The sequence below is a fragment of the Parasteatoda tepidariorum genome, chromosome 1 (genome assembly GCF_982258835.1).
Source record: "Parasteatoda tepidariorum strain Cologne lab strain chromosome 1, Ptep-v5.0, whole genome shotgun sequence".
NCBI classification, from domain to species: domain Eukaryota; kingdom Metazoa; phylum Arthropoda; class Arachnida; order Araneae; family Theridiidae; genus Parasteatoda; species Parasteatoda tepidariorum.
Genome location: NC_141755.1, coordinates 83987839 through 84000876, shown reverse-complemented (window position 1 = coordinate 84000876; position 13038 = coordinate 83987839). Strand labels below are relative to the sequence as shown.

General features: G+C 29.1%; 1 protein-coding gene across 1 annotated transcript in view; it reads left to right on the top strand.

Moving 5' to 3' along the window:
- The window catches only part of LOC107454030 (uncharacterized), an 82168-nt gene that overhangs the window by 30679 nt on the left and 38451 nt on the right, over positions 1 to 13038 (top strand). Inside the window, exon 2 of the mRNA XM_087167912.1 lies at positions 12805 to 12964. Coding sequence (XP_087024038.1) covers positions 12805 to 12964 — 160 coding nt within the window. The remainder of the gene's footprint in view (positions 1 to 12804; positions 12965 to 13038) is intronic.

Below are 13038 nucleotides of genomic sequence, written 5' to 3'. Positions count from 1 at the left end.
ATCCCCCTAACCATCGCGGCTCTAGTTAGATGATTATGTTAAAAAATTAGACACAAGGCACATAATTTCTGAATGAACAAATCTTTTTATTTTTTTTATTTTTTTTAACAGATTCGGAAAATTGATATAGCCAAGCAAAATGTAATTTGGAATCAATAGTGAAATCAAGATACTAGTCAAAAAACTTTAACGCCTTTTACTTTTAGTGTATTTTGTTACCAGAAACTTATTTGAGCGAATTAAATAAATCTTTGCGTTTATTTTTGAAACTCGCTTACTCAGAGATACTAAATTGGTTTCACAAAAATATCCAATAATTATTTATTGTGATACTTATATAAATCCCTTGTCAACCATTTCCGAAAATGCCAAAGGTAGGTGCCAAACAACACGATTTTTGCCAACAATTGAAAAATATAAATCAAATACATAGTTATTGACTCTTCTATGTTTTAAACGAAGTTTTCTTAAAATGTAAAGAAAAAATTTAGTAAATTAATTTAAAATTACTCTAAAAATTTTGTTTAATCTCACTGAATATTTTTAAAGCTATAGCAAAAAAACGTTATAAAAATGTCCATATCTCAATAAATATTTAAGCAAGGCTTACGAAATTTGTTGTAATTAGTACATATAAGTACCAAAATAACTGTCACAAGTTACAAGTCTATTGCTGCGTTTTTTTGGCATAGGGGGTTCAAGAAGATAATTTTCCGTTTGTAATTTGTCGTCGGTCCCTCTAAAACTTTTAAACTTCATTGATATGTATGAGAAATCGCAGGATCTAAAAACTTCTGAAGTTATGCAATGATTCTCTTATTATTTCTTTAAAAATATGAAAAAATGTATTAGCATTGAAAAAATGTATAAGCAAAAATGTCTTCATTATTTTGTCCACCCCCGTTCTTTAGTGAAGCTTCATAGTTTATAGATTATTTAAAAATCCTCTAAGGTAAACTAAGGAAGTTCTGCATGCATAATTCTGACATGCTTACTTAAATGTCAGACTGCGCGAGTAAGATAGGAAAGTTATACTCGCAATTAATTGAAAATAATTAGATTTAAATTCCCAAAGGAATTGGATTTCGCTTAGCAATTCAAAAATAATGAAATGAAATTTTAGACAAGAGCATAACTTTTTAAAAATGATTAAATTTTGAAGTTTCAAATTTATTAAAATTTGATTTTATGCATTTTGAAGCATGAAATTGGAAATTTTTATTAAGTATTTAAAAAATTAATCTCGGCTTTTTTGAATTAAAATGCTCTAGACAGTCATGATTAAATTACGTGATACATATATTATAGACTAGTTCTTATGCTTCTCATTTCATCATTTCATTAAGATAAAAAGAAGAGAAAAAATATATAGGAATTAATTTAGAACTTAAAATTGAAGAATAGGAGATAACAGGAAAATAAAAATTACATGAATAATTCAAGGAATAAAAGATGGAGCATTTGTAAGTTTAAATTTGTGTTCTGAGACTCTGTTAAGATCATTTTTAAAGACGAAAAGAACAAAAATCTTTACAAAAAATTATTTAAAAGCATTCAAATGCATTAGATAGGAATTAGCATGCATTGGATAATTGATTTTAGGCTGTATTTCACTATGAATTTTGATTTCACGTGCAACTCTCGGAGAAATAGTTCTGGTAAAATTACCGTACTGTAATGACATTTCTGGTTAAAAAAGAGCATAATTCTAATTAATCGAACCAAAGAATACGGAATTTAAACCATTCATTTGGTAATTTTTCCATTCATATTGTAATAGAGCACCAGAAATTCCGGTTTTAGAAATTATAGTTTTTATTACCACTTGTTTAGTAAATTTAGTAGCTGCAAATTTAATTTAACTGAACAAATGGTTTTTATACGATGATGTAAGGTATGATAAAACTACTAATTTTTTCGATTTTTCGATTTCAAGTGTAACTTTCGGAGAAATAGTTCTGGTAAAATTATAGTATGTATGGTAATGGTATTTCTGGTAAAAAAAAAACATAATTCTAATTAATAGAACCAAAGAATACGGAATTTCAACCATTCATTTGGTAATTTTTCCACTCATGTAACTGAGAACCAGAAATTCTGATTTTAGAAATTATAATTTTTATTACCACATGTTTAGTAAATTTTAGTACATGTTTAGTAAATTTAGCCACATGTTTAGTAAATTTAGCACATGTTTAGTAAATTTAGTAATAGCTGAAAATAAATTTAACTGAATAAATGGTTTTCATACGATGATGTAAGGCATGATAAAACTACTAATTTTTTTTGATTTTTCGATTTCAAGTGTAACTCTCGGAGAAATAGTTCTGGTAAAATTACCGAATGTATGGTAATGCCATTTGTTGTAAAAAAAAACATAATTCTAATTAATAGAACCAAAGAATACGGAATTTCAACCTTTATTTGGTAATTTTCCATTCATATGGTAACTGAGAACCAGAAATTCTGGTTTTAGAAATTATAGTTTTTATTACCATATGTTTAGTAAATTTTAGTAGTAGCTGAAAATTAAATTTAACTGAATAAATGGTTTTTATACGATGATGTAGGGTATGATAAAACTACTAATTTTTATCACATATAAAATTTTTTATCGCATGTAATAAAACGATATTTTCTTGTTAATTTTACCAAAATCATTACCAAAGCGCTTCGGTAAAAACTCCCGAGCATTTTGGTGCTTCTACAAAGCTAGAAGCACGGTAAATGTTCCCTTTTCCTGGTCGTACCATACTTATTTCCTCAGTGTACTGGTAAAATGGATCTTATGGATGCACACAATAGTGTCGTTACTTTGTACTGTAATTTGATCCGGAGTTCGTTACAGTTTAAATTGCAAAATATATTGGAAAAGATTCAAGTCGAGGGATAGATAAGAAAGATATATATGTTGCAGACTTTATTTAATGAAACAAAATCCTGATTCTAATATCATTTAAGAAATAAAAATCGATTCAGACACTTAAGTGAGATAAATTTTTTTTTTAAAGAAGTCAATTTTCTGTTATGCTTTATGATTTGTGTTTCAATAACTCTTAAAATATTTTTTTAATGAAGTTTTGAAATTTTTACATGAAATTTATGTCTACTAAGTTTCCACCTAAAATCGATAGCTAATTAGTTGCTGTCACTAACTCGTGAGTTGCTCACGATACGCCACTCTCTTAATTGGGTATTTGTGCTTCAAGAAGAAGAAGAAGAAGATCACAAATACTCACACATGTGATCTATGACGTCAGCTCCAGCTGATCGTTTATGTGCAAAATGGCGTGTTAAAGTTGAGCTAAGTTTCTCTACATTAGTTAGAATGGTATTTAACGTGAAGCTAATTATAGTGCCGTATCGCACATGGAATTTGTTGAAATATATTTCTTTCTCGTCTATTTCTTTCACTTTACTTAGATTTATTATTTGTGCACGTCTTTTATTGTAACCGTGGTATATTTTTGCTTTGTGTACCTGGAAACTTCGATGAAAAATTAATTTGTTTATGTTCTACATGGTTTCGTGACTGTCTTTGCGTTAAGTAAGGAATCTATAGTGAAAGAGCTGAAATCTTTTTGTAAGAATATAGAAGGAGTCACTTAAGGGAATTGATGCTTGACAAGCTCGGCTTACTCGAAATAGAATGGAAAAAAATAGTTGATAACTTAAACAAATGCCGAATTTAAATAACCAATCAGGAATGGAATATCCACACTACGGTCACTTTTAGGTATTCCATTGTATCAATTTTCAGTTAATTAGTCAGAAACGTAGGAGAAATTAGTTTTTTTATGTCTAGTTTATACAATTTCATAGTTTTTTACCAGGAAAATCAATAAATGCTGCATCTTTGTTTCTTTTGTCATTCATAGAAGTTTAGTAATTTTTTTATATTACGAATGTCAAGTTTGTTAAATTACTCCATCATATTATTTCAGCGTGTGTAGCGCTTTCAGAAAGCATTCGTGATATCATTCAGCGATAAAAGCATATTAAGATAATATAATTATGAAAAAAAATTGTAATACTGGCTGAAATATATAAATTGTTTAGTTGTAATATATATTTACTTTATAACATACTTCATGCATATTTATTAAAAGATCATTATTGTATGTTATGCATTTTTCTAATTTTCGGGCAGTCTCATTTTTTTCAATGTTTTATACTATTAATGTGACGGAGGAAGCAAATTAAGAACAACCTCAAAAAAAATAAATTAAGATTTCGCAATTTATTTCTATTTGTTAAGTTTGTTAATGTATGACATAATTCATATTTACTTACTGTAAATCATTATTATGATACATATATTAAAATGTTGTTCTGCCTGAATTTTGAACAAAAGCTCTACTCGCAGTCACGATAGCTCCCTCCAGGGAAAACCTTAGGTCCATCGAGGTGAGTGGTAGAGCTGCAAGTTAACTCGGCCACCACCCGTTTATTTATTTAAAGTCGAAATCTTGGATGATATAATGGCAACATGTCAAAAACAACACATCAGAATTACAAACTAATAAATTCTAAAAACAAAAGGTCCCAACATCTGTTTCATAGTAGGCTATTCTACACGTACATTGGCACTTCCTCCGATGAGAGGAGTTTTTAGGCAATAGAATTTCATTTTAATACAGCTTGTATGAGGATTTATACCTATACAGCTAGATATTAAATTTTGATATGTTGATTTAAAATGATTTGTAACTCAAAACATGTCGTGACGCATCTTATTTTTTTATTCTGCAATGAAAGTTTAAAATGAATTGGAAAACGATAAGTTAAAGTAACGTTTTTAGATATAGTTCTGTAATTTTCCAACTTTGTTTCTAAAGGAAATAATGCAAATAAAGATATTGTTTGGATCCTGCAATTTAACTTAACGTCATACAATTTAACATTTCAATATTATAATCACCCATGTGTTCTTGACATTAAAATTCTGCTATCACGATTTTCATTATGAAAGATTTCCATTCAAAATATGGATAAGTTTTCAAGGATGAATTGAAACAGAAAAGTTATTAAAATAAATATTATTGTCTTATGTTTTATTTCATGTTAATATTATGAATGTTGAATTCCTGACAACTTGTGAAATCACTAAAATATCTTATTTGGTTGTTTTGATGAATAATTTATTAACACAAAGACGAATTACTTTTCGAAAAGTAATCGTGATTTAAAATCTTGAGTCACAAAATTCAGGTTTATGTTGAGTTAATGAGTTTTCTGTCAGACATAATTCATCGTTTGGGAATAGTAATATTGACTGGCGTTTTAATTAACTGGAAAAGATTTCTTCCCTTTGGCATTTCTCGAAAAATTAAATTTATTTTTCAACTATTAAAAATTCTTAAAAATTTGACAATAACAAGTTAAGAAATGATTTATTGTATTCTAAAAGTTAGAGTTATTTACTCATTTCTTCACCAAAAATAAAAATCATGTTCCAAAATCAATCCAAATAATTTGAAAAGTCTTGCCAAGTCTATTAATGCCATTTCTTAATTTCTTAAAATTTTTATTTTCAAAGCATTTAAATAGCTTCTAACTGCATATATTCAAAAGTATTTATTTTTTTACGCATCATTATGTATATCAGTTTTACAGAGATAATCAATTTGGAAAGTGAAGCATTCGTTTATTGCAAAGAAAATTATGTATAATTATCACAGCTATACTACAGTGTTGATAATCCTATGCCTATTTGTATAGATATAGTATTCCATGATTAATTTTACATAATTTAAATTTTTTTTATCTAAAATTTAATCCGAAGAATGAATTTAAGGTATTACTGTTATGAAAATTGTTCTTGCGTTTATATGCACAAACTTTATTTCATGACGCCACTAAATGGCGAAACTTCGTCTAAATAAGTCAAAAAGTGAAAATAATGGTTCAAGCACAATTCAAAAAGTCCCGATCTCTTTTTTATTTTGTTCTTAATCCTTTTGTTCCTGTTTATTTTGTTCCAACCAGCAATTAAGTAATTTTAAAATGATTCTGACATGCTTGAAATAACTCTGAAAAGTTGCTAATATTTCAGAAATGTTTCTTATATGTTCGAAATATTTCTGATCTGTTTTATATATTTCGGAAAGGTCCCAGAATTATCCCAATAAATATCCCAATTTTTGTAATCATAATAAAACTTTTACATGATTATTTTTCAAAAATAATTTTACGAATATTATTTTCCATGAACTGTTTAACTCTTCTGAAACTTATAATTGCAAGATTTTGTGATGAAGAAGCTATTGAGAAAACTACGTAGTTTCATTTTTTTAATAATGAAACCATCAAATACTTTAACAAAGCTTTGTTGTCTGCTAACTGTAATAAACTGACTTTCGCAATTTTTACTTTCATGTTTAATTTATTTAGACAGCTGATATATTTCATTGTCAAATATAAGCTTTTCTTCGAATAATATTTTCCGCTAGCTCCTAAACTCCAGTAAAAATTATAATCACAATATTTTGTGTCAAATGCACTATTGAGCAAACTAGTTCTTTTTAATAATGAAACCATCAAATACTTTAAGAAAGTTTTATCATCTTTTAATATCATCTTTTGTAATAAACTGACTATCATAATCTTTAATATTTTAGCTGAATTAAACATCAGGTTTTGTTTCTTTTCAAATTTTTATTATTGCCTTTCCCTAAATAAACCTTATCTTTATAATAATAATAACATTAAAATGATTCGTTTTTCGGTTATATTGCTTTATAAAGTATCCAAAGTGTGAGAGTAAACGGAGTCATCAATAAATTGAAATATACGTATTTTGTAACTTTTACACATTAAAAGTTACACATTAAAAGTTAAACGATAAAGAAAAAAAAGCCAAAAAGGCAGAATATAATTTGTTTTCATAGTTAAAGCGGTAATATAGCTTTATTATGGTCTAAGACAATAAACACATCGTAAAGTAAGCGATTTGATCTTTTCTGCAATATATTATATGACCTACTTACCAAATAGTTGCTACTAGAGAACATCATTAAGGATTTAGGATTTTTACTAATGTTAACGCAATTTTTCACGTAAAAGGCCAGTATATTGCGAATTATTTTCCATTATATCCATTGATAAACAGCAAAAATACCTGAAAAATAAAGAATAATTTAGATTGTTTAATGTTCAGTAACATTATTTCAAATGAAGTATAAAAAGTATGTATAACAATAAAATGTTAGCATCATCCATTGAATAAACTAGATTGAATAATTTTCAAATGCCTTACAAGCAGTAATAATAAGACTTTGTAAACTTATTGTAAAATGCCCTTTTGCAAATTGGTTCCTTTGATACGCTTTCCAAAGATAGGTTGTTACATACAAGGTTACAAAGTGCAGTTAAGATAAGTGTTGCAATAAGGATAAGTTATAAAACCCTTGAAATTCACCGAGCTAGAATTTCGTCATCTTAATTAATCGTTATTAATTAACAGTTGAAATTACTGTTTCCAACTGTTTGAGGATATGGATTTCGTCAAAAATAATGCTAAGACATAATTTACACAATTGATTATGGAATATAGAAAAAGGACATTCGTAAATGGGTGTGCAGTCATATTCAGAGATCGAATCTAGGAATCTACTTTTCAACAGAGCGCACTAACCACTGTATCATTCGGTTATTCAGTGTTATTGTTAATTAAATTTACACCGAATGAAATATTAGGTAAATAAAGAAGGCTGGAAAACCTGCACTGAAATAAGATACTGTGGTAGCAGTTTCGTCCAAAAATCACGTAATTTTGTGACGTAATGATTGTCAAAAATATTCCTGAATTTTTTTTCCTTCTAAAATTGTATTATTTGAGTAATGTCATATTATTTTTTTTACATAAATTGTGTTTCATTGCGTCAAAAAATATCATTAAATTGTATTCACCGTCAATTTCAATGTCCATTTCATTTGAAAAATTTTAAAGATTGAAAAGCATTTATTATGTAATATAAATGGTGTAACTACAGCTCTTTTGAAATGGAAAATTCAATTCAATATTGAACACATAAGCACTTTAAACGATGAAATAATGCCCAACATAATCTAATTTTTAACACAACTATATATTTAACGTTTAACAGGCTTTGATTCATACAGCAATTTGTTTAACCAATCACTTAAGCGACGAAACTATTCATGTTATTACTTTTCCTTTAATACGCCAACCAAGAGCGTAGAATTTTCTCAAAGAGCATCGAATAATTTCTTAATTCATGCAATATTCCGTTCAGATCGTTTCAAGCAACTTTACCCACGTGGTTATAAATTTCGATATTCAATTCACGCTTCTTCAATCAATATTTATCCATGGAGAATTGAGGTTAGGCATTCAGTTTTATGTTGCCGACCTACATTAATCGATAATCCTGTCTTTATTACCTTAATCATATTAAATTAGGATATGATAAAATAAAATTTATCTAACACTTTTAAACAAGATTTTTTTATATGAGAAAAAAAACATTTATATTTTTATTTTTATATTTTGTTCACGTTAAAAATTGCATGACTCCCATTCTGTTTCGTTTTCTACTCGTTCTTCCTCAAATAATTTACACGTTTCGTTTCGTTTTTTATTTACTTATTTTTATAAATTAATACAGTAGTTTTATCTCCTTTGAAATTAAACATTTTTTCTCATGTTTTTAATAACTAATGAACAATAAAGGTTAATGCGACAAAAAAATAAAAAAATATTAAAAAAAAATGCATAAAGACTTCTGCTAATGCAAATATACTAAATAACTAACAAATGACAATTACCAAAGTAACCTCTAAACGACTATTAAAACATAAATATTTTTTACTAGCTGTGAAAATGACTGAGAAAATAAGGTTATCTATGACTGTTATTGCTGCTTAGAAGAAACATTAACTGCAAAAATTTCCCAATTGCTGTTTTCTTGTTTATAATTAAAACTAAATGAATAAAAAAATTTACTAAAATGAAATTTAATAAAATATAAACAATTGTTTTATAGAAACAATCTTGTTTTTATTTAGGATTCTCCTTTACACTCACTATATATTTTTATAATATGCTTCCATGCTATTTTAATTAATACTTTAAAAACTAATTATTTAAAAAATGTATTAAGTTTTAATGCGATAATTAGCAATAAAACTGAACACACTGTAAAAAATTCTGGATCAAGTTCCGGCATTTAGGGTGCTGGCACTTTTTACTGTAAAATCAATTTTTTAAAAATCTATTTCGATTTTTCAAAGTCCAGCAGTGGTCTGATCGTAAAGACACGGTTCCCAGAAGAACGCCGAAGTCCAGCATCTCTAGTTTCTGTCAGAGAGCGGGTGTGTGACCACTTTGATCAGCCTGTGTTATGACCGAAGGTGCGTGGTATCGGTCCTCGCTAAACTGTTTTACTGTTAAGTGTTCGACTCCGCGCGTAGGTCGTCGGGCTACCAAAGCAGGGCAGCCACCCCCCCCCCTGCAGAGGATCAAAATTGCATTGGCATGTCTTCGGATCATCCTCAGGGATGTTTCCCAAACTGTCACCAATAGCCTATTGTGCAGCTCTAGAGCGACGTTAATGAAGTACCTAATCATTTTTACTGGCACATGTTACGAAATCGATCCTGAAAATAGACCGATAGACTGTAATTTTTACAGTAATAATTACCATAAAATCTCTGAATCAGTCTAATCAAATAAATATTACGGCATAATATTTTATGGTAAAAATGGATTATACGGTAAAATGGATTTGACCAATGATGCACTCAAAGTGCTGGTGCTTTATACCTTAGTTTGATCCGCAATTTTCTTGCAGTGCACCTATGTGAAAATTGAAAATATATTTTTTGTTTGCAAGTGTTTCTAAAGATTTTCCTTTTTCTTTTCAAAAGATAATATACATTAAATTTTTATTTATAAAGAAACAAGCATTTTTATTTTATTACGAAAAAGTAAATTTCAAGGACGGAAATAATCTCTTAAAAGGGATGTAGTGAAAATTGTTATACTTTAATTTAAGACTTCATACTTTCAGAAAAAAAGATGTTAGTTAATGCAACTAAACTATATAATACTAAGAAGGAATAGTTCAGCGCTATTTAATCCTAACAGACAAGTTTTATACATCTTGTCATTACATAATGATGGAAATATTATAACTTATCGCAACCTTTCTAAACATAGTAGGATTATGATATGATTATAACTATGGTGTAAGTAAGATTATTGTGTAGATGGATTTTATTATTGATTACTTAGAATTCAAAATTATTTCGTATATATTAAACATGATTTACTTCATTTTAAATATTATAGTCAAACGACAGAAACTAAATGTATTCAACTATATAAAAAAATCAATTTTCTTAAAAATTAATATTCTGAAATAAAAGTAGTGTGAATTAGCATTTTTTGTCATTTTGTTTAAATTTTTTGCGTAACTCTAGAGAAATTGATTTGATTCTAAAATTATAGGATTCATTATACTGTTCTTTTTTTAACAAAATTATTTTCAAGACGATTAAATTACTTTTCATGAATAATGACTTGTAAAAAATATTATTATTATGAATAATGACTAAATTTGTTATGAATTATGTTATTACTATTATGAATAATGAATGGCTAGTTTCAGTCTATTATGATCGATCATGGGACAGAGATAACCTGGTTGTTAGTGAGTTGGGTCTATGGTCTAGAGCAGGGATGGGCAAACTACGGTCCGCGGGCCAACTGTGGCCCTCTGGAAGATTTTATCCGGTCCGCGGATAGAATTTTTATTTGCCGATCAGTGGCAAATATAAACAATATACATCCATTTTCTTGTCGACTATGTTTAAAATTATTTCTGTTTTTCCTTTTTCAACCAAGTACTGATGAAGCCTTTGCTTTCTCTATTTTTGTTCTACAAAACATAAATTGAGGGAAATAGTTAGCTCAGACAGCTTCAATTGGTAAAATGTTGAAAGCAGAAGTTCTTTATAGAATAGCCGTAGATTGGCTCCAACTAGCGCTTGTCTCTCTCGAGGAGCTGACTTATGGAATCTAATATAGGTAAATTGCACTTCACATTTGGCAGACTGCGCATTTTACGCTCCAAAGAGCGGACTATTTAACAATCATCTGAAGCAGTCGTTTTTAAATACTATTCCAAAGTTTTACAAATCATTATCAAGGGCCGGGATAGTCTGGTCGGTAGGGCGCTGGGCCCATGTCCAAGACGTCGTGGGTTCGATCCTCGCCGGCCGAAGACTCCCCGTGTAGTAAATAGTGACTGATGCACGTTAAATCTGTCGAGTCTCAAAGTCCTCCATGTTCCCATAACACATCAATACCTCTGGGGGTACTGATCCAGGAGTTTCCTTGTCTTCTGGATTGGTTCAAAATTACAAGGCTACGGAGTTGAACATCAGTAGTCGTAAACTCATGAAATTGGGTCGGCTGTTCGGTTATAAAATAAAATAAAATCATTACCAAAAGCTAGTTTCCGAAACTTAATATTTTATGCCCAGAAAATCAGTGCATGTTTGCTTAATCTTATATATGTGAGCAAGAGTTTTCAACTATGAACCTTAGAAAAAACCATTTCAGAAGTAGACTAACAACAAAACATTTAGCCTTGTTCCTTAAAACAAGCACATTTCACTTCCAACCTTAATGTAAGGAACTTTTAAAAATAAAATCGCAATTTCCTTCATCTCACTAAATATTTAAATTAAAACTTGTATATCACCTTTTTTTCTTAAATTTTGAAGTTTTTACTTGGCCCACCAAACAATTTTTTTCTTGATTTTTGGCCCCTCGATCAAAAAAGTTTGCCCACCCCTGGTCTAGAGGTTGTGAGTTCGATCTCCACCAGCTGAAGACTCCCTGTATAGTAAATAGTGACTGATGCACGGTAAATCTGTCTGGTCACAAAGTCCTCAATGTTCTCATAACAAATCAAATCTCTGAGGATACTGATCTGGGGATAGATCGTTCTCTGGTTCAGGTCAAAATTAAGATATGTGGATGAATAAATGATTGCATGAATGAGCCCTCTCTATAAATGGGCTGTGACGTGTGTGCGGATGAAGTTGTATTCCTGGCTAATAGATAGCGCCGTTGAAAAAAAATGCACCCTATGCCTTAAAATTGCTTGGTTTCACCAAGTAGGCTTGCTGGTATATGGCAGTGGCATTAGAAACAACAACAACAACAACATGATAGATCGACAGCATGATCGCTTGAGTTCATTCAAAAGGTTCATTTTTTTACTTTGAATATGTTTTAAAGTTCTCGCAGACGTAGAGCACTTCTATAGAGTGGCTAGTTGTAGCAAATTTTCATTGGAATTTTTTCAAAACTTTTCTGTTTATTTAGAAATTTTAATATTTGCGTTTTAAAATGTCGAAACTGAAAGTTCAAATTTAGAAATTAGATTAAAAAATCTCCTTTTTTGAATGATAAATTAAAAATAAAGCCCATTTTAAAAGTATTTTTAGTCAGCAATTTGTTATCTGATTTCGAACTCCGATGAGAAATCATCCGTAAAATTATTATCTTTTAAATGCGCAAAAGATTATTATCTATTAAAATCTGAAATATTTTATATTTTGGTTTTATTATACAGAATTATGGTTATTTTTTGTTATTACCATACAAAAATGGTAATTTTGCCAGAATGTTTTTCTCTGTGCAACAAATAGCACACGTGACTAAAGGGAAATTTCCCCACAGCACCGCAGAGTGTTCTATTGTTAGCCATTTTTTTTCTGCTGCTACAAATGTGTTGAAACAGGACTTATTTCTTTCTTTATTTTTAGGAGCAACATTAATCTGTTCGCTGTATGGTGTACTTCGGATACTTCTAAATTCATCAATAAAAGATACCTCTTCCTTAATGACATTCCATCACATAGTCTATGTATCGACAATAAGCTTGTTAACACTCGCAACTTCCGTCACTGGTGGATCAGTGGCTGTGTAAGTATGACTTTTATGATTTCATTGCGTTTCGAATTAATTTTCGTTCCTAAATTTTAATTTTTATTGTGAAT